The following is a 21266-nucleotide window of genomic DNA, read 5'->3' on the forward strand; positions in this document are numbered from 1 at the left end:
TTTATCATCCCCTCCAAGAGCTTGCATACTATTGTTATTAGGCTAACTGGTCTGTAATTCCTAGGGATGTATTTTGGGCCCTTTTTAAACATTAGTGCTACTTAGGCATTTCTCCAATCTGCTGGTGCCATTCCAGTAAGTAGACTGTCAGTAAAAATTAGGAACAATGGTCTGGCAATTACTTGACTGAGTTCCCTAAGCACCCTTGGGTGCAAGCCATCTGGTCCCAGTGATCTATCAATGTTAAGTTTCCCAAGTCTAATTCTAACTCTGTCCTCTGTTAGCCATGAGGGTGCTTCCTGTGATGTGTCATGAGGATAAACACTGCAGTCTTGGTTACTGAAGCCCCCCGATTCCCTTGTGAAGACTGAGGAGAAGAATAAATTCAATACCTTCGCCATCTCCCTATCCTTTGTAACCAGATGTCCTTCCTCATTCTTTATGGGTTCTATATGGTCTGTACTCCCTTTTTTACTGTTTACATACTTAAAGAATTTCTTGGGATTTTTTTTTTGCTCTCCTCCACTATGTGTCTTTCATGTTCTATCTTATCCGCCCTAATTGTACCCTTACATTTCTTGTTGCATTCTTTATAAAGTTTGAATGCTGATGAGGATCCCTCAATCTTTTTTTTTTTTTTAAGGCCTTCTCTTTTGCTCTTATATGCATTTTTACATTGGCATTAAGACATCCAGGACTTTTGTTCGCTCTTTTAGATTTATTACCCAATGGGATGCACTGGCTAATGCCTTTATTTAATATGCTCTTAAAGCAAACCCATCTCTCCTCCATGTTCTTTGTTCCTAACATTTTATCCCAATTTATATCTTCTAGCAAGGTTCATAGTTTAGGGAAGTTGCTCTTTTGAAATTCAGTGCTTTTGTATTTCCCTTATGTTTCCTATTTGTGTGATTTATACTAAAGCCAATTGACCTGTGATCGCTGTTTCCTAAATTGCCCAGTATTTCCACATCTGTGATCAGGTCTGTATTGTTGGTAATTAGTAGATCTAGTAACGCTTTATTTCTAGTTGGTGCGTCTACCATCTGACCCATAAAATTGTCCTGCCAGATATTTAGGAACTGGCAAACCTTATGCCGCGTACACACAGGTGGACTTTTCGACCGGACTGGTCCGACGGACTTTCGACGGTCTTTTGACGGACTTCCAACAGACTTTTTAACGAACGGACTTGCCTACACACGATCACACCAAAGTCCGATGGATTCGTACGTGATGACGTACACCGGACTAAAATAAGGAAGTTGATAGCCAGTAGCCAATAGCTGCCCTAGCGTCGGTTTTTGTCCGTCGGACTAGCATACAGACGAGCGGATTTCTGGGTCCGGCGGAATTACGACGTAAAGATTTGAAGCATGTTCCAAATCTAAAGTCCATCAGATTTGCGACTGGAAAAGTCCGCTGAAGGTCCGGTGAAGCCCACACACGATCGGATTGTCCGCTGGATTTGGTCCCTCTGTGTCCGTCGGACCAGTCCGGTCGAAAAGTCTGACCGTGTGTATGCTGCATTAGACAAATGCGCGGTTCCTTCCGCCCAGTCTATGTCTGGATAATTAAAATCCCCCATTATGATAACACGTCCCATCCTTGCTGCTAATCCAACTTGTGATAGGAGGTCCGCCTCCCCCTCCTCTCTCAGGTTAGGGGGCCTATAGCATGTTCCCAGTATTATTTTCCCCTTAGCTTCATCCCATAAGGGTTCCACCTCCTCCCTAGCTCCCTTAGTGATGTCATCTCTCACATTCACTTGTATATTATTCTTGATATACAGGCCTACCCCTCCCCCATTTTACCCCCTCCATCCCTGCGATAAAGGGTATACACTTGAATGGTTGCGAGGCCAATCATGAGAGCAGGCTCCTGGCATTGGTGAACATGCCACGTGGTTTAGACTGGTCGCATTCTATCCTCTTATTGGATGTTCCGAGATTGCAACTAGGACTTGTTACTATACTTACCTTGGGTTTATGTGCTTTAGTCAACCTACCACTAATGCCCCCAATGCTACCCTCTGGACTATGTTCTGCGCTGACTATCTCTACCTCTGGACCCTCCCCCCGTCACCTAGTTTAACTGGTTGCTGCCCTCCCACTGTCAAATGACGGCGGGGCGGTGCGGCTCTTGTTCTAGGACTCCATCATATGACGGCGTCCCAGAATGGCCGCGCCGTGTTGCTAGGACACGGCGCGACCCCGATCTGTGTAAAGAGCCACGTCTGTGACTCTTTAACCATGTGATCGACTGTGTCCAATCACAGCCGGTCACATGTAAACACGGAGATGCCAGTAATCGGCTCTCCTCGCCTCACACTGACAGAGTGTGAGGAGAGGAGAGCCGATCAGCAGCATCTCCTCACAGGGGGACATCTAGGGATGTAATCAGGGTTCTGATCATCAGTGCCCTGATTACAATAAAGAAATAAAGTGTAACAATACAGTGCCCACCAATGCCAGCATACAGTGCCCACCAGTGGCAACAATCAGTGCCCACCACTGCCCACAAATGCCACAAATCAGTGCCCATTAGCCATGCCAGTCAGTGCTGGTAATCAGTGCCACCTATCAGTGCTGCCCATCAATGCCCATCACTGCTGTCCATCAATGCCCATCAGTGTCGCCCATCAGTGCCACCCATCAATGCCCATCAGTGCCCATCTGTACCGCCTTTTTCCATGCTGCCTATCAGCGCCCGCCACTGCCGCCTATCAGTGCCCACCACTGCCGCTTATATGTGCCCACCAGTGCCACCTATTAGTGCCCATCAGTGCCACCTAACAGTGCCCATCAGTGCCACCTATCAGTGCCCATAAGTACGGCATATTAGTGCCTCCTCATCAGTGCCCATAAGTGCTGCCTCATAAGTGCCACTTCATCAATGCCCACCAGTTCAGCCTATCAGTGCCCATCAGTGCCGCCTCTTCATCGCATATCAGTGAAGTAAAAAAATTACTTAGTTACAAAATTTACTGACAGAAAAACAATAAAAAAATTTTTGGTCTTTTTTTTGTAAAAAATAAAAAACCCAGCACTGATTAAATACCACCAAAAGAAAGCTCTATTTGTGTGAAAAAAATTATAAAAAATTTGTTTGGGTACAGTGTAGCATGACCGCGCAATTGTCATTCAAAGTGCGACAGCGCTGAAAGCTGAAAAATGGCCTGGGCAGGAAGGGGGTGTTAGTGCCCGGCACTAAACCTCAAAAGCTTGTCCTGAAAATCTGGATTTTAGTGCAAATAAAAAAAGTATCACAGACAATACTTAGGGTTACAGTCACACCAGTGAATTAGGCCAGTGCAAATTGCAGCGGCAGGAATTTTCTGATATCTGCTGCTACTGTGGAGGTCTAGGTGCAGCCGCTGGCCCAATTCACTTTAATGACAAGTGGCTGGTGGCTGCATCTATTCGCGGCTGTCTGCATGGCCAGTGATTACCGGCAGTGAATGCTGCTGGAAGCGTACAAAGGGGTTGAGGGAGAAGGACTGGGGGTAAGATAGAAAAAAGCTGCTAGATCAGGGGTAGGCAACCTCGGCACTCCAGCTGTCGTGAAACTACAAATCCCATCATGCCTCTGCTTCTAGGAGTCATGCCTGTGATTGTCAGGGTCTTGCAATGTCTCATGGGACTTGTAGTTTCACCACAGCTGAAGGGCCAAGGTTGCCCACCCTTGTCCTAGAGGAACACAACATAATATACCCAATGGGCCACCAGAGTATGTATCACATCAAGTTCTACTTTTAGCCTACTGCATTGTTCTTTTTGAGTGGACTTTTAGGAACTTAATTTTGAACTCCACTTTGAATCAGTCAGTCTAACAATTATTACTATCTGTAATCTATGCAATACAATGCCACCCATATGTTATGTTATTTGTTAAATCAGGATTAGAAACTTATTTTCCTATTACCTACATCTATAATTTCCTTACCTCCTAATTATTCTGTTGTGTAGTCACCTTTGTCTCACTTGGACTCTTAGCTATCGCAGTGTTACTGTGATGTGTATGTAAAGTTGTGGCCTTGTAGGTCACAATATATTCACAGTTTAATCATAATTACCATAATTATTATACTTTACACATTGTTAGTGGTTAAATGGGAAAAGAGCCTTGTAAGTTGCAGCAGTGCCTGCCTGCCTGCAGACACAGCGATAGAGAAGGAGCGATAACTATTCATAGCGGAAGCTTCCATAGATGACTAGATCTTATATTGCGTATTGAGCCTTTTTATTTGATCTAGGGTGTACTCCGCACAAATGATTAATTAGTCCTCTCCCAGAACAAAAGTCTGCACTGTTTTGGCTCATAAAATAAAGAAAGAAGTTAAAAAAAACCTCATGTTTCTATCAGTCTTGCATATCTACATATCACTAATTGAATGGATCTATTAATTAGCTTTCATGCTGTTACAAAAGATAATAAATGTAAGGCAAAGAAATCGTCTAATCCCTTTTCTTTTTAGAAATATACTGTACGTCTGAAAAGATGGATCTGTATGTTCCTGATCAAGTAGAATCGGGTGTTGAAGTTCAAGATAACTTGCTGACGCTCTTGTCCGTTATTTTTAAGTTTCATAATTTGCCTGGAAGGGAAACTATCTATTTAGATTTTTGTTGTTTTGGTTATTTATATGAATGTGACCAGCTTAAAGTGGTTGTAAAAGCACAGGGTTCTTTACCTTTATGCATTCTATGCATGAAGGTAAAAAACCTTCCGAGTGCAGCAACCCCCTTAATACAAGGGTCAGGAAGTAACAGGATCAGCGGAGACGGCTCCCAGCACAGACCACTGCTGTCCCAGATCACCGGATGCTTGTAGCTAAGATGGGCTTTATACCCACATCTTTAATGTGAGTTTTACTTGTGCTTTTTAATAAATCTATTAACCGTCTACACTCAGAGGCGCCTGTACCTCTTTTTCTGTCCAGAGGGTCAGGGGTCCTGCAGCCTTATAGGACAAAGCAGGAAAACCGAGGAAAGCTGGAAGCCGCACACCAGTGTAATGATGAATGCTTTTATTGGTAAAAAGCTAAATCATAAAGGAACACAAAACACTACAGCAGAAGCGTACAGAAAACAGCTGACGCGTTTCACACTCACAACGAGTGCTTACTCATAGCTAAGCGTAAGCACTCGTCTTCGGTTTTCCTGCTTCATCCTGCATCAGCCAGCACCTGGGACTCTTCCCTTTGAAGGATAAAGCTACACTGGCTTTCATCTCCACTGGTTAGTGCCTACCTGAGTGGTGGGACCCTTCTCTGCTTGGTTTGCATCTCTGGATTTAAGCCTTATAGGACAGTCAGAGCAGAATGAAAACTCCTCCTACAAGCTTAAACCAGACACCGATAGAGGTCACAAGACTGCTATATATCTTTTTCTTTGCATGTTTGGAGATCGCTTCTGCTCCCCCACACTAGGCAGCCCTGAATCATTATCTCCGCTTGCACCATACTCTGCTGTTTGTCTAGACCAGGGGTCTCAAACTGACGGCCCTCCAGCTGTTGCGAAACTACAAGTCCCATCGTGCCTCTGCCTGTGGGAATCATGCTTGTAACTGTCAGCCTTGCAATGCCTCATGGGACTTGTAGTTTGGCAACAGCTGGAGGGCCACCAGTTTGAGACCCCTGGTCTAGATAGTGCTGATTGGCCATGTGCTGATCACGTCTACACTCAGAGGCACCTGTACCTCTTTTTCTGTCCAGACAGAGGGTCAGGTGTCCTGCAGCCTTATAGAACAGTCAGAACAGAATGAAAACTCCTCCTACAAGCTTTAACCAGACACTGATAGAAGTCACAAGACTGCTATATACTGCTGATGAAAAAAGGTATTTAGCATTTTTATATTTACTAAAACTATTGCATTTCCATGTTCTGTGTACTGTGAGAGACCAGGTATAGCCAATGCAGGGTCCTGGGTTTAGTAACACTTTAACAAAATAATAGATATGGAAATAACACATCCAGGCTACTGTTGTTCACATTGAATTGCATAGGTGCCTTTTACAGCCCTCTAGAGGCTGCCTTGGGGATTTGCCAGAATTCATATGAACATATTCTTCACTTTAAGAGATCATTAGTTAGAACACAAAGGTTTTGTTTTACAAAGCAGCACTTTCCAGCAGACAGTATTAATACCATTGTCATATTATTGTACAAAGCTTGTCTATCTATTCGGTTTTGATGTCCTTGTCCAGCTAAACTTATCATTTCATATTTTTTTGTACCTGGTTTTTCTAACAAGTGACACCAAAGTGCCATTAGGTTTGAAAACAATGCAATTAGCATCCTGTTAACGCACAATCATTTGACACAGCGCAGCACTGGGGATTGTCACGGTTTTTATCTGCCACTGTTCCATTTGCAAAATCCATTACATCAAATTGCAGAACCGAAGACTTTTGTGCTAGTGAGTTAACTGTGTCATGGACAAAAATATCTCTAGCAAGCAATTTATTACTTAACAAAAGAGGACGTCGGGAAATTAACCTAAAAGTGGTTTGCTTGAATTCCAGTTTGTTAGTGTCACCATTGATTTCAGAGCTGTTTATAGAGACATTGCGGCTACAATACAGAAATATAAAAGATCTATGAGGAACATTCATGGATGTATTTGAAAACATTTCAGAGTCTTATCAGCACTGAAGGTGTTTAAAGTAAAGTTCTGACCATGTGTAATGAGTTCTTCTGTGCAAGGCTGACCTCCTGATCAGCAAATCCATTGATACTGCCCTGAAAAGGCTGAGAATAGTAGGTTGTATGTAACTATACATTAATGCTGGTAGCAATTTTGTGGAAGCTTTCCTTCACCTTTTCACTGAGAAAACAATTGTAAACAGCGAATAGTCAAAAGCAGTCTGCCACTCATGGTTTCAATAAAGTCCTGGTTTTCTGTGACCAAATAATCATTGGAGTGGATTGCAACAGTTATGTTTTACTCAAGGCCAGTTCAGTCTCTTCACCTTGGCTTTAGGTTGCACCTCACCCCCTGGTTCTTCTGCTTTTAGGCTTCAGTATTATTATACAGGATTTATATAGCACCCACAGTTTGTGTAGCGCTTTACGTAGGAAGACACTACACCAACAGTACAATTCAAAACGAGAGGATTAGAGGAGCCCTGCTCCTGCAAGCTCACAGGGAGGGGCTGGTGAAACAAAAGGTAGGCACTGTGAGGGATGATCTGATGAGGGGAGTAGAAGATTATGTTTTTAACTGGAGGCCATCGTAAAGAGATGAGTTTTCAGGGATCGCCTAAAAGTAGACAGAGTAGGAGATAGACGGACAGATTGGGGTAGTAAGTTCCTGAGGATGGGAGAGGCTCTGAAGAAGTCCTGGAGACGAGCATGGGAGGAGGAGACAAGGGAGCTAGAGAGCAGAAGGTCTTGGGAGGAGTGGAGAGGACGGTTTGGGTGATATTTGGAGATAAGATTGGTGATGTAGCTAGCAGAATTGTGAATGGCTTCATATGTTATTGTTAGTGTTTTGAATTTTATTTGTTGGGCAATGGGAAGCCAGTGGAGGGATTGGAAAAGAGGAGTGATGGACACTGAATGGTTGGTAAGGTGGATGGGTCTGGCAGCAGCATTCATGATAGACTGAAGAGGGGATAGCTTGCGGAGAGGTAGGCCAATGAGGAGGGAGTTACAATAGTCAAGGTGAGAGATAACAAGGGAGTGAATAAGTTGCTTAGTGGTCTCAACGTTTCGAAAGACTGCATGCCAACTTGGGGTAGAAATTGTTTGAAAATGGCTTTTAATTGGCACTGCAGTGGTTTCAGCAGCGAGTGCATGGGACAGCCAGCAAGGCCATCACCTGGACTGCCAGTCGGATAGAATTTATAGTCAGCATTGAAGTCCAAATTTTGTGAAAGCTGAATTCTAGGCAAACCCTGTATAAAAGACACAGCTTAATGCAGCTCTACAAATAATAATACATCAATAAATATACTTTTTAAATGTAAATAGTGTAATCAGGGCTGGGGCAAAGGGTGGGCAGGAGGGGCAGCTGCCCTGAGCACTGTGGTTTCAAGTGAAGTGGGGGGCACCACGAAGAGATTGAGGGGGGAGGGAATTTGTGTTAGGAGGAAGAATTTGAGAGGCAGCAGGGGAAAGGGATTGTTCTGGGAGGGGAAATTTGAGGGTGGGATTCTAGGAGTGGTGATTTAAAGGGATTAGTGCTGCGAAGGGGGTGGGAGAAGAGGATTTGTGCTAGGAGGGGGGAATGGGGGGGGTTGTGCTAGAAGAGGTGATATGGTAGGGGGTGAGGAGATTGTTGCTAGCAGGGATGATTGGGGGGTGTTTGTGCTAAAATTGGGGATGGGGGATATTTGTGCTAGGAGGGGGATTTGGAGTTGGGGGGAATGTGTACTCGGATGGGGAGATTTGAGGGGTGGAGGATTTGTGCTGGAAGGGGAGATTGGGGGGGGCATTTGTGCTGAGTGGGTTTGGGGAATGAAGGAGGCAAAGATTCCTACTGGGATGGGGAATTAGAGCAGGAGGGGGTGATTTGTACTGGGAGGAGGGGGAATTTATGCTTAGGGGTAATCATGCAGATTAGTGCCCAATTTTTTTGGGGGGGGCAGTGGTTTGCTGACACATAATGCTCATACATCTTGGGGGGGGGAGCGCAGTTTGTCATGTTCGGTCTGGGCTCTAGGTGACCTTGTCTCGGCACTAAGTGTAACTACCTTAATTTGACCTCTTCCAGTCCCTATACAGTAGGGTTAAGCCGCCCACTGTCAGTTTGAATCTCGGCCGGTTCAGCAGGGACCGGCCGATATTCAAACCATGTATGGGCAGGCTAATTGTACCCAAGTTGATCAATCGATCAACTTGAGTACAACCAGGCTGTCGGATTTTCCATGTGAAATAGTAGCTGTGTGTTCTCCCTGCCAGGACGGGTCCCATCACCCCCCTCCGGTAGAACACAATATCTCTGCGGGATTGATTCCCCCATCAGCATTGACTGTATTGATGGAGGAATTGAGAGAAAGAAAAGAAAAATGCTCCATCTATGGCTGGCTTTAGAGTGTGAGAGGAAAAAAAAGTACAACGGGCCAATCAGTCTATATGCTGGCAAGAAGCTTGCTAATAGGAGGGGAAGGAGAGAAAGCAGAGTGACAGAGAGATTAACACATCACTATTCTGCTTCTCCTTTCACTGTCCAGTAACAGGCTGGCACAGGTCCAGATAAAAAAGATAAAAAAGTACTACAGGGGAAATCTCTGGATTGAAACTGATTATTACAGCAAAATTTGGGTTTGTTATGTTATTTTTTAAAGGGCTATTCATTTCTATTGTGTTGTTTTTGGCCGGAGTTCTGTCCTTAAAGTGTTTGTTCAGCCAAAACCATGTTTTTTGTTTTGGAAAGAGTAGAGAAAACGCTGAACCCCTATAGGGTTTTGGGGTTTTTACCTCTACAGTATCCAGAGCACCTCAATTACTGTCCCAGTAACAATGGTTTTCACAGTAGTAGAGTAGGGGAAGGCTAGAACCCTTGTCGGTTTTCATTGCTGCCTTTGCTCTTGGTGCAGATTTTCCCTAACTTCTTGTGTAGTGAGAGCTTTGTCACCTGGACAGAAGGTGACTTTACTCCTCTACTGAGGAGAAGTTTCCCTATTTGACACCTGACAGTAGTTCTAACTTCTCCTCTCTCTATCTAAAACTAAAAAAGTTTTGGCTAGATACTTTAACAAATGTGGTCTTCCACATTGATGACATCTGACAGTATGGCAGTCCAGGTGAAAGCAGACCTCCAATATTGAGCAGAAGATGAAATCTGAAACTACTACGCACATCTTCCAGTCCCACCTGAGCAATATTTAAGTTGGTGAGTGCCCATATACCCACTGCTTGCCAATAGGGCAGGTGTAAATTGAGCATTTTTGTGGACAATCAGTGTGTATGGGCACCATTAATGTGAAGGTCTGAAGGATCCACTCCATCCCATTTGCTCCCAGCTGTTCCCCAAGAAAAGACAAACAACGACTTTATGACAAAATATGGTGGAACATTTGAATCACAAAGGAGCGCTACCACAGATACTGACACCTCACTTATCGCCCAATAATAACTGAGTGAGGTAAATCTCATGTAGAGCTGCACAGTCCTGACAGTGCTTGACCAGATATAATCAAGAGGGTACTTGTAGTGACTGCAACAGATTGTGCCATGCAGAAGCAGTGGTAAATAGCTTGCAGTCAAGGGAATTTTCTGCAGACCTTAGTGAATGAGCTGAAGCTCTGCTGACTTCCATCATCATAAATGTGATCGGGTAGTCTTTGCAAAGTGAAGCCTCACCTCATTCACTAAGCTATGGCAAAAATTCACTTGTAATGGCAATAGTGTATTTGTGTTTAGTAAATCAACCACATAAGAGGAAGGGGAGCCTGCAAGGCATGGGAACATTGGCACTTTGTCCTAATGTGACAATACCAGTTTGTAAAAGTTTGAAATGCATCTTTGGAGTGTTTATGATTCTCTGATATTTAGCAATGATAACTGAGAATGCTCTCAGTTAGGCCCTATCAGGCTTTGCCAAGACTCATGTGCACTCATAACACATACCTGGCCTGCTTGGGCCACGTCCTGCATCTTAGTTCTGCTTAGCCTTTGTTGCCAATGGGGAGGCCAAGATGTAACCTTTTTGTACAGCACTCACTGTGCCTCCCCTCCCCCTTTTGGGCAGTGGTAGAGAACTCTGCTGCATGATCAGAGCTCATTCTTATTGCATCTCTGAGAGGATACCAAATTTACCTGGCAAAGTACCCTAATCCATTAACTCACTCCCTTAATACATTGAAACAGACCTGTGAAAGGAAACCAGAAAAACTGGGTGTGGGTGGATGGGAACGCAATTCCTTCTAGATGAATTGAATGTATGAAAGGCCATCCCCACCACTCTTGCTTTTATATCTGTGGCCATGCCCCTTTTTTCTTGTGCTGGCAGACCACTTTCGGTCATGCACCAGCCTTTTCTTGCCCCCAACTCTCTATCCACCCAAGGGGCCCGCGCCTCCTCCCCAACGCTGCCTTACCCGATGCCCAACTGTGCCATCATCTTCACATGGAACCCATGCATCCATGACTGCTCAGGGAGAAGATGGCACCTGACATCAGGACCCCAAGCCTTACCCGTATTCATGTTTATGCTATACCGAAGACATGGAGGGCCCACTCTGTTCTTTTTGCCCCCAAGTACCAGGTTCCAGCTCTCTGGGTGTAAAGGCAGAAGCCTAAATGCCATCTCGAAGTCTATTTTGGCTAATTGGGCATTTGCCGTGTTCCTCACCAAATCCAAAGCATCCTCGAACAGCTGATACTGCATCCTGAACATCTCATCTGCTATGGTGTTGCTAACCTGCCCTTAGAGAACAATATCAAACAGTTTTTACCCCTTTATTTTTTTGGCACCACTCTCCAGGGGTGATACCACTGAAAGGGTTCACCATCTTGCCCAAGCTGAATTCTTTGTTAATTTTGTCTCTGAGAGCCCCTGGGAATTCACCTGAAGATCCCAAATTCACCTGTTTTAGGATCCCTTGACACTTTCCGACACTGGTGCCCATGACTGCCTGGGGGGAAAATGACACTGGCCGTTGGAACCCCAGGCCTTAACCCCATTAACAACAATGCAAGCACTTACTACATGTAAATTGGCTTTACAAGTGTGACTCTGACTATTAAGAACAAAATTATAAGATTACTTTGCAATCTTTGATTCACCTGACATGGACACCCACCCTTTGGTGCTATGCTGTATTGCTAAAAGTATGTGGAAACCCCTCCAAATTATAGAGTTCATGAGTTTCCAGTAAAGGTGACTTATTGCAAACTGAGACGAATCATGTGATTATAGCCGGCAGAGAAGGGACAGATAAGAGTCTGCAGAGAGGTTGCTGAATTCCTTGCAATAAATAATAGACACTTGACCATTGCACTCATCCTACATGGCCAAAAGAATATGGACAGCCAGAAATTTTGAGCTCAGGCATTTTCCAGAAGTGTCAACACTTGTGAGTTATTTGGAACTCCTTGGGGCTGCTCAACTTCACTTAAAGTAACAGTAGTAAGAAGAGCCGGCAAAACTGTAGTCCTTGAAGTGTCATTTATTGGTACATCAGAGTGACAATAAAACAATAAAGCTGACGTGTTTCGGCAATAGCCTTAGTCGTAGCTGACTTCACGTAGCAACTTCACTTAAAGTAGATGTGAATACTAAGTGGATGATATGTAGAAACCACTACTTTCACCTTTTTATCCTTTGTCATTGATATACACTGAAATTCATTCTAGTGTATACAAGAAATAAATATTCTAGCCAACTGAATAGATTTATGTGCATATGCTTCTAAACACTATATGCCTGTAAATGCTAATAAATATGAGCAATGTTATGCTGGATTTTTCTGCCAGCTCCTGGTAGAAGGAGTCGGTGTAGATAGGAGTATTTTAATACACCCGTTTGCGCAAAGCCATAAAGGTTGACTCTATTTTTGACACCATGTTACGTGGGGTGTAACATGGTGCCAAGCAAAGCTCCCCCCACCTCCTTCAGAACACCCTCAAAGCTGCCACCCCGCCCTTCCCTTGGCATTTTTCTCTGCCTGCACATTTACAGAGATCCATAAACAAATGAACTACCATGGCAGATGGTCTAGTAGTTGTCAATGAACTACAGTTGTGGTGATTGCCACACTCGTAGTCCATTGACACTTCCTCCAGCTCTCCAACTCAAAGTCCATATCTCTATAGGGGCAGGGAGTTGGAGGGAGAGTCTGAAGGAGCCTGATCGCGGGTGCAATGCTTTACAGGCTTCTGTGGAAAAAAAATAACAATAAATGCACATTGTATTCCTTCCTGCAAAAGCTGTGCATTTATTAGTTTTTATTTTTTAAATCAGGCTTAGCCTTTAAAGGATAAGTTCACCTTTCGCAACACATTATATGTTACACTCATATTCAGGGTGTAACATGTAACATGTTACGAACAGACTGCACCCCGCACCTCCCGATCCCCACTGTGCCAGCTAGCGGGGTTCTGGTCCCTCCCTGCTAGCTGTCACAATTTTTTTTAAATGTGGCCAAGTGGGGCTTCATCCGCCTGGCCACGTCACTGATTGACAGGGCTCTGTGCATGGAAAACTACAAGGTTCGAGAGCCTTTGCAGCTGTGGCGCTCCCTGGTAGTTCATTCATGCTTCCTGTCAGATTGTATTTGCTTACCCGTATGGGATGTATAGGTAAGCAGATACACTGGCAGATCTGCTGGAGACCTGCATGGCACCAGTGATCTGCTGATTGCTGGTGCAATGCTTTACAGGCTCCAAAAAAAAAACATAATATTAATAAATTTACCTGCAAAAAAATGTACATTTATAATTTTTTTTCCAAAAAGTGAACTTATCCTTTAGTTAAAAAAGCAGATGCCTCCAGTCCTAGATCATCAATGGATATTTTCATACTATAGTTATACTGAGCACTGCAGACATAAATGTTGCTTGCTCCTTTAGGCTCAATGACAGTGGCTTGGTTCTGGGTGGTGGTGGAGTGCTTATAGACACAGTGGAAATGGTGGCATCTTTTCATTTTGGCAATGGAGCACGAAAGGAACACGGTTTAAATATCTCTTTTTAGGCATGTATAGCAAGACTCAGACAGGCAATGTGGCAACTCTGGTATTTATTGAAAGGGCTTGGTGTCTGGGGTAACTGTGGGCTGATGGCAGACTAAAGGCCCGTACACACGATACAAAAATTGGAAATAAGATTTCGTCTGACGAACGATCTGCCGATTTTCGGATTGTTAGTACGGTGCTTTTCGACAGCCAATTATGATTTTTCATCCTACAAAAGCCGGATGTGCAAACTATAAAATTTTTGTCAGATGTGAACTCAACGTCAAATTTTTATTTAACTAGTGCGGTTTTCGTCTGAAAAAAGTCGTAAGAGCAAGATTACGCATGCTCAGAAACGAAAGCATACATACAAAACTATTCAACACATGACATCACTTCTGAAGTTGTATTCTGTCGTACGAGAAATTTTGTATGGTGAGTAAACTCTTCACTTCTGACATGAGACTAGCATGCAACAAAAAAATTTACATATGGTCTTCCGAAAATCTGATCATGTGTACTAGGCTTTAGCCTGTAATTCAAAAGCAGACGCCTCCAGTTCTAGATCATCAGTGGATATTTCAATGCTATAGTTTATGCTGAGGAAGGAAGACTTTGGTTGCAGACATAAATGTTGCTCACTACTTTAGGCTCAATGACAGTGGTTTGGTTCTGGGTGGTGGTGGAGTGCACACAGTGGAAATGGTGGCATCTTTTCATTCTGGCACTTGAGCGCTGAAAGAACGCAGTTGAAATTTCTCTTTTTAGGCATGTATAGCAAGAGTCAGAAAGGCAATGTGGGAACTCTGGTATTTACTGCAATGGCTTGGTGTCTGGGGTAACTGTGGGCTGATGGTTGCTCTTGGGGGCTGCTCAACTTCACCTAATCTTGTTTTAATAAAATACCATATGCCTCCAGTACCATGCCAAATCCGCTATGGTGACAAAATTCAGACACTCTTGCTCAGCTAAAAAACATTAGTCCCCCTCATAAATGTGGATCCCTATGCTTCATATGCCGGGGCTGGTTTCTGGCACTGCTACAAGCCCTTGTAGTCCTTTTTCTTATGCTTTCATTCTTTTGTTACAAGTTAAAGAATAGAGAAGAGATGGCCAGTTTCTAATTTCTGATCAGACATTTATATGGGAAGCACCGGTGTGTGTGCTTTTTTTTTTTTTTTTTTTTTCCAACATTGTTGTGTAAATCGCAGCTGCCGGTCCTCTGTTCACAGAAAGAGCTTTTGTTAGCTTTAACATTCATGCCGATAAGTAGAACTCAATATTTCTGCCTGTTTGGCAGGATTGGGTCTTTCTGGCTCTACATATCCTTCATGCCTCATCTTCCTGGGGATGATTTTTGCTCCCAAAATAAGAAGAGGCGTCTTCCCGGAGGCTGCATGTTATCCTCTTATCCCTACTGTTTTGGAATAGAGCGTAACCAGCTGGAAAACTGTAAGGAGCCTGATAATGCAGCTATTTTCTGCTGTCCCATCTTAATCTTGTTACACAAATGGTTGTGAAGAGATTCATGAATTTTGCCCTCTGCATTAGCGCGTCATGTCACTCATACACAGCTGCATTCTGCGGGGAGTTGTCCTCCCCTCCTCCTACAACAGGGGAAAAAATTAGTTACAATCTTGGCAGTAAAGCAAGTAACAAAAAAAAAAAAAAAAATCCGCAGATTTAGGCAACCACCCATGAAGCTGATTAACAGTCAGTGATCAGGAGGAAAAGATTTGCCTCTTAAACTTTTCACCTCTCATTGTTAGCTGTGAAATTTTATTTCCGTTAAAACGCAAGCCTGTAATCAAAACTGTGTATGTAGCTACGCTATATGCCAGTGCTTTTGTCACAACGTAACCTGCCACCTTCTTCAGGATACGAGCTATGTGAAAGGTATGTTAACATTTTATACAATTGTGCTTTTTTTATTTTATTTTTTTAACTTGCATTCGAATATAAGTTTACTATTTTAGCAAGTATAAAAAAATTCTCTGGTTGTTTTTATCGAGTACATTTTACATCAGCGTATAGCATAAGATTTAAAGAAAAAGGCTGCAAAGATGAAATTCTATGCCCTGTAAATTTGTGGAAGTTGGTTCATTTAAAAAAAAAAATTAAGCTATTTTTTTTTTCTTACACACCAAATTAATTAATCCGATATTAAGAACAGAAAATATAAACAAAATTTGCACATTGTCTGTCGAACAAACATGCCAACTGATAATTCTTATGCTAAAGGTTTGAAACGTTTAATGTACATTTGCAGTAAACATAACTGTGTTCATTAAACTACTAATTTTGTAAATCAGAACATTTTAACAAGCTTTTTTTTTTTTTTTTTTTTTTTTTTTTTAATTTAATAGAATCTGCTGTCATTTTTTGTTGACAGTGTATATTGCTAGTATTATAGAATTCTGAGACTTGTAGAAAGCTTATTAAAGAGAGTGGGGAATAGCATGGTGTAAAGACAGATGACTTTTCACCTCCATTTCCCTGTTTAAACACCCCATCCCAAGTGCCCGATGTTTATAATCTGTGCAGAGTGTTGTTGATAATTGTAGATTGTCTTAAAAGTAAACAGTAGGGCTTCCACCCACCTCTCCCCCTCCTGCGGTGGCTGTTCACCCGGTGGGTCTGAGAACGTTACATCCAATTATACTGTAACTCGTAATGCTACTAATAGCAACTATATTACTGTGCCTCCTTCGGTCCTCGTCGACCTTACTTTGCGTATCAAATTGGAAAATCACTTTCTTTTCACTGCTTTCTTTTATTTATTTTTTCCATTCCAATGATCTGAAAGAATGAAACTAGTTTAATTGAGGAAATGTGTTTTTATGTGACAAGGGCTTATTTGTTTGACTTTTAATAACATATATATATATTTTTTTACCAGGGTTCAGTGTTTATTATTTGTGTTTTCATTGTAATGTATTCACTTTTATAAATTAATACTTAAACATTAACAATTCTTTAATTCGTGTTAGCTATAGAAATGATTTACCTTGCTATTTTATCTGTTATATGATACAGTGCAATTTTGTTTTAAGGTTTTTATTGTTTATTTTTTTTATGTTTTCCTTTTAAGAAAAATATATATTTTTCAATTAAACTTTTAATCGTGTGATCTCTATCACCAATTAAATGTAGCTAACCATAGGTTGTTTTTTAATTTGAAAAATTCTTTTGTAACTGTTCAGCTTATGTGGCATATATATTGATATGATTTAATTTTCTATTTATAAATGGTGTTCTTTTTTGTTTTGTTTTTTTTGTATTGTAGCTTGGTGGATATTTATTTATTTTTTGTAATTTTGTGTTTATTTTTACTTTGCAAGCTATACAAAGCCCTTGTGTGCCAGGAGTAGGTGCATTAAAAGCTACTATAATGCAATTAGATCACCTGTAGTTTTGCATTGTGCCTGGCGATGTCACGTGATTTCTCTCCAGTCTCCAGCCATAAAACCCATTGCGGTGTTTAATCGCTGACCATTATACAAGCAGGTTTATAGACTTACTCACATGGTGTTTAATGTACAGAATACTAATACATTCAAGTTACCTACATTTAACATTTTTAATGTATTGATTATTTACCCAGTTTATTGGTTTTATTGCGGGGTGACCTTTTTATGTTGTTTATGTAACAAAAAGTTTTTCTTTCAAGCAGCAGAGACACAGTTTATTTAAAGGTTGTATGGATTTGTTTTAAACAGCAAAATCTGAACACAACCACATTTATGAATTAACCCCATCTTGTGCAAGAGAAGACCACATTTAAACCTCTTATAGTGCATCTAAATCGTTTTCCATTTTAGATAGCCTTAGGGAAGTGTTAAAACCTCTGCCAGGCTTTTTATCAGTATCTGTGTCCCACCTGTTCTCAATGACCCTTGTCATTGGCGAATGCAAATTGTTATATTTGTCACTGGAACAGGAAGTTAGGGTAAATCTTTATGGCCCTCGTCACACCTTTCTGGTGCATTGAGCTGTGTTAGCGCATGCAAGTTAACCGGAATAAGTTTGCATGCCAACGTGTGTTGCATTAAGGTAGTGCGTTCAATTTAAATTGGGCTGCCAACCCACCACAATGTACATGAAATTGAACAGGAACCTTCTTTTTTGAGTGCAGAGAAATGTCATCAGCACACCAAGAATTCCTCAGAAGGGTCCAAAGCTTTATTCATATGGTCACACGGTACACATAAGGCAAAGTTTTGGAGCCACACAGGGCCCCTTCGTCAAGCATGGGCTCCGAAACATTGCCGTATGTGCACCAAGTGACCATGTGAATAAAGCTTTGGACCCTTCTGAGGAATCCTTGGTGTACCGATGACATTTCTCCACTCAGATTGTCTGCGGTTTCCAGCCGGTGGTCATTACAGCACCCAGGATTATTACAGCCATTTCTATGAATGTGTGCGTGGGAAATATTGCGTTTGGTCTTGGCACACCATAAAGCACACATGGTTCCCATGGTGCCCTGAAACACATTAGCGTCAAGGTGTTTTGGGTGCCTTTCCAAATGCATGGTGCCGCACCACAGATTGTGTATTACTGTGCACTAGCACATGGATTTGTCTCTGGCCTTGGCGTTCAACTGACAATCTTTCTAAGGCTTGATTCACACATACCGGTACAACCAAGTGCAGGTGTGTTTCCCCATATCACGTGTAGGGCTGCCCATTCATTTGAATGGGCAGCCCTACACACGAGAAACTCAGGCACGAAGTCCCTGACTCTTCCAAAAACATGCTACACTAAATCATTTTCCAAATATGGGGGTGCCATCAACAATCAGTGGCACCACTGTGTATCTGCTAAATGGTAGAGCGTTTCTCTGTGTGTCGGGAAAGTGCACAATTTTGAACGCATCCAACATGCAAAGATCTGAGCTTAGCCTCAAAGTAGATCTCTTCTCACTTTGGATTGATTTCCTCTAACTTCCTGTTTTGCCTCTGGGGAGGCGAGAGAAGGGAAAGCTCCCCACTAGGACATAGACAGCAAATAAAAACCTGAAAGGGGTTCTAACCATCGCCTACCCAATGCAAAACTAAAACAAAAAAGTTTTGGCTGTAGACACACTTTAATTTTGATCCTAACTTCCTGATTTCTGTTGAAGATACAACAGATTCTTTTATACATTAATAACTGGATCATAGTCCGCATCATAAAAAATATTTATGAGGTATTTAGTTTCTTCCTCTTTCTAACTAAGATAAAAGGAGAGGTGTTTTACTTTTTGCATGTGTTGAAGAATACATTGAAGAGCTAGTCCACCCAAAACAATGGATGTTGAAGCTGGGTGTGGTGAAGCTCTGCTGACTCCCATCATCCAATCACGTGTAAGCACAAATGCTGCTTTGTTTTTTTTAATATCCTTGCATGTGATTGGGTATTCTTTGCAAAGTGAAATTTCATCACATTGACTTGAAAAGTAAACAGTCTATTTGCTTTAGTGAATTAACCCTATAATTTATTTGTAGTTTCAACCTGTGCTGAGATCTTCTCCTGCTCACCTTGGCATTTTGGTTGCTTCTACTTTGCTGCTTTTTTCTTCGTAAAAATAGATTTAAATTAATAGGGAGAAATCTTTGTATATCTCCAAACACAGGAGATGGGCGAAGATCAAGTGAAAAAAAAACCCCACCACTAATGTTCCCAAGAGATGTAAGGGGCAATTGGCAGGTGGTTACTTGTCCAACAAATACACTGAAAAATAGATTTTGCGTGGAATGACCCTCCAAACAATTGAAAGAAATCTGACAATATGAGTGCTTGGTGTTCAGTAAAAAGTTGGTCCAATCAATTTGTAAAATTCTGTCAAATCAACAAAAAAGGTCTTGTTTAAAGGGTATCTAACCGGCCCCCCAAAAAAAGAAATGATGTAATTTATTTGAGTTTTCCAGTTCTTAGATATTGTGGCTGTATTTGTTATTATTTTTCAGGCTTTTTGTTCACCCAGTAAGAAAAAATATGGAACTGGCCTACCCGCACAAGAAGAGACAGAATACTTTCTGTCCACAAATTTTTAAGCAGAATCCTCTGCTGAAGCCCACTGAGAAATTGACACTTTTGGGAGAGCTGATCTCCTGGGCCCCAAAAGCGCTCAGTGGCTCCTTCTGCTGACTTCCACATCAATACAGTACACAGCAGCAAAATGGAAGTTGGCGGAGGGAACCACTGAGCACTATGGGAGACCAAGGAAATTGAAATTCCCAGAAGTCTCAGTTTCCGTGCATACATCAATGTAAGATTTCTCCTGAATGGAGTGGTGTTCTCATGGTGCAGGCAGGGGGAAAAGTAAGTACTCTTTGTAGATGTGCCTATTTCATACTTTTGGTCTTAAAAGAGAAGTATGGCCAAAGCTTTTTTGGTCATACTTCTTGTGGGTCACAGGAGTGAATTTACTTTTGCTCTCCTGTGACCCAGAGTTGGCTGACAGCGGGCTAAAGCCCGCTATCAGCTGATATCACTGAGCCGCTGCAGGCTCTAGAAGGATTCTGACTTTATTGATCCACCAAGATGCCTTTTTGATAACTAACTCCAGCTCTAATCACGTGGCTGAGAGCCAAAGCCAGCTGAACCGCCATCCTTTCCTGCCCAGCACTCTAGTGAGTGCTGGAGGGACAGATCGGAGAGTGGTGACTGACAGTCCCTGCTCTCCACTCCGAGTAGCCCAAGAGCTGAGTGATCAGCCGTCATGTGATTGCTCAGTTCTCTGTCTTAGAGCCGACATGGGAAAGCTGCAGTATAGAAGTGAGTATGAAGGTTTGTTTTTTTTTCAATGCCCCAAACCTCTCCTTTATTGACGGGGTTGCTTAAGGCATGCAAAGACATATCCATCACTTGCAGCTGCTAAACATCTAATGTCTATGGGTATCTCAACATGGGAAGGTCTAACGACCCTCTGTAAAATCAACATTAGTAGTGTAATTTGTACTCTGTGACTACCTAACATTGGTTAATTACATGAGGAGCCAAATAACTATGCTTCCCATGAAGCTCCATTAATCTTATACACAGTCAACCTAATAACACCATACAAATGTTCTTCCCTTTAACTCACTGTTGTTTTTACTGTTTTTTTTTTTATTACAGATCGCTGAAGAAGATAAGGACAATTATGATGCAAACATTCATTATCCACATCTTCTTGTTCTTACTAAGTCAAGATAACATCAATCCAACTTTCTATAACAATGTGTCACTTACCAATGTCTTCATCACCCATGTATTAATTAATCTGACATCTTTTTGATTGAATATGCTTTTATATGTTTTGTATAAAATTCTACACTTATGTTTCTATCTAGTGTAGAAGAATTACTATACTGTAACTCATTATCCAACAATAAACTATTAATAAAAGAGAAACTATTTACACTATCTGCAGGTGTGTGTGCACCTACTTCTTGTAAAACTCAATTATTTTTATTACTGGGGTTCAAATACCAGATTAAAGAAAGATGGACTCACTTATGGTACCACATCCGAAGTCAGTTAGATGAACGGAGATACTTTAAAAGTACCCACTTGACACAAAACTTTATAAAAACATAGCAATTTTATTTTGAACATACTTTGGAAATTCTGGAAATTTTTATGTTTTTTGTCAAGTGAGTACCCTAAAATTCCA

At 41.9% G+C, this 21266-nt stretch overlaps 1 protein-coding gene across 3 annotated transcripts in view; it reads left to right on the forward strand.

Moving 5' to 3' along the window:
* Nucleotides 1–21016, forward strand: part of CAMKMT (calmodulin-lysine N-methyltransferase) — a 685679-nt gene extending 664663 nt beyond the window's left edge. For all 3 annotated transcript variants that reach the window (XR_012244021.1, XM_073628476.1, XM_073628477.1), the window contains one exon: nucleotides 20729–21016. Coding sequence is in view for 2 of the 3 variants with exons in the window: in XM_073628476.1 (XP_073484577.1) it covers nucleotides 20729–20806 (78 nt within the window). In the remaining variant the exon portion in view is untranslated. The remainder of the gene's footprint in view (nucleotides 1–20728) is intronic.
* The last annotated feature ends 250 nt before the right edge of the window (nucleotides 21017–21266 follow it).

Source organism: Aquarana catesbeiana, linkage group LG04, assembly GCF_042186555.1.
Source record: "Aquarana catesbeiana isolate 2022-GZ linkage group LG04, ASM4218655v1, whole genome shotgun sequence".
Classification (NCBI taxonomy): domain Eukaryota; kingdom Metazoa; phylum Chordata; class Amphibia; order Anura; family Ranidae; genus Aquarana; species Aquarana catesbeiana.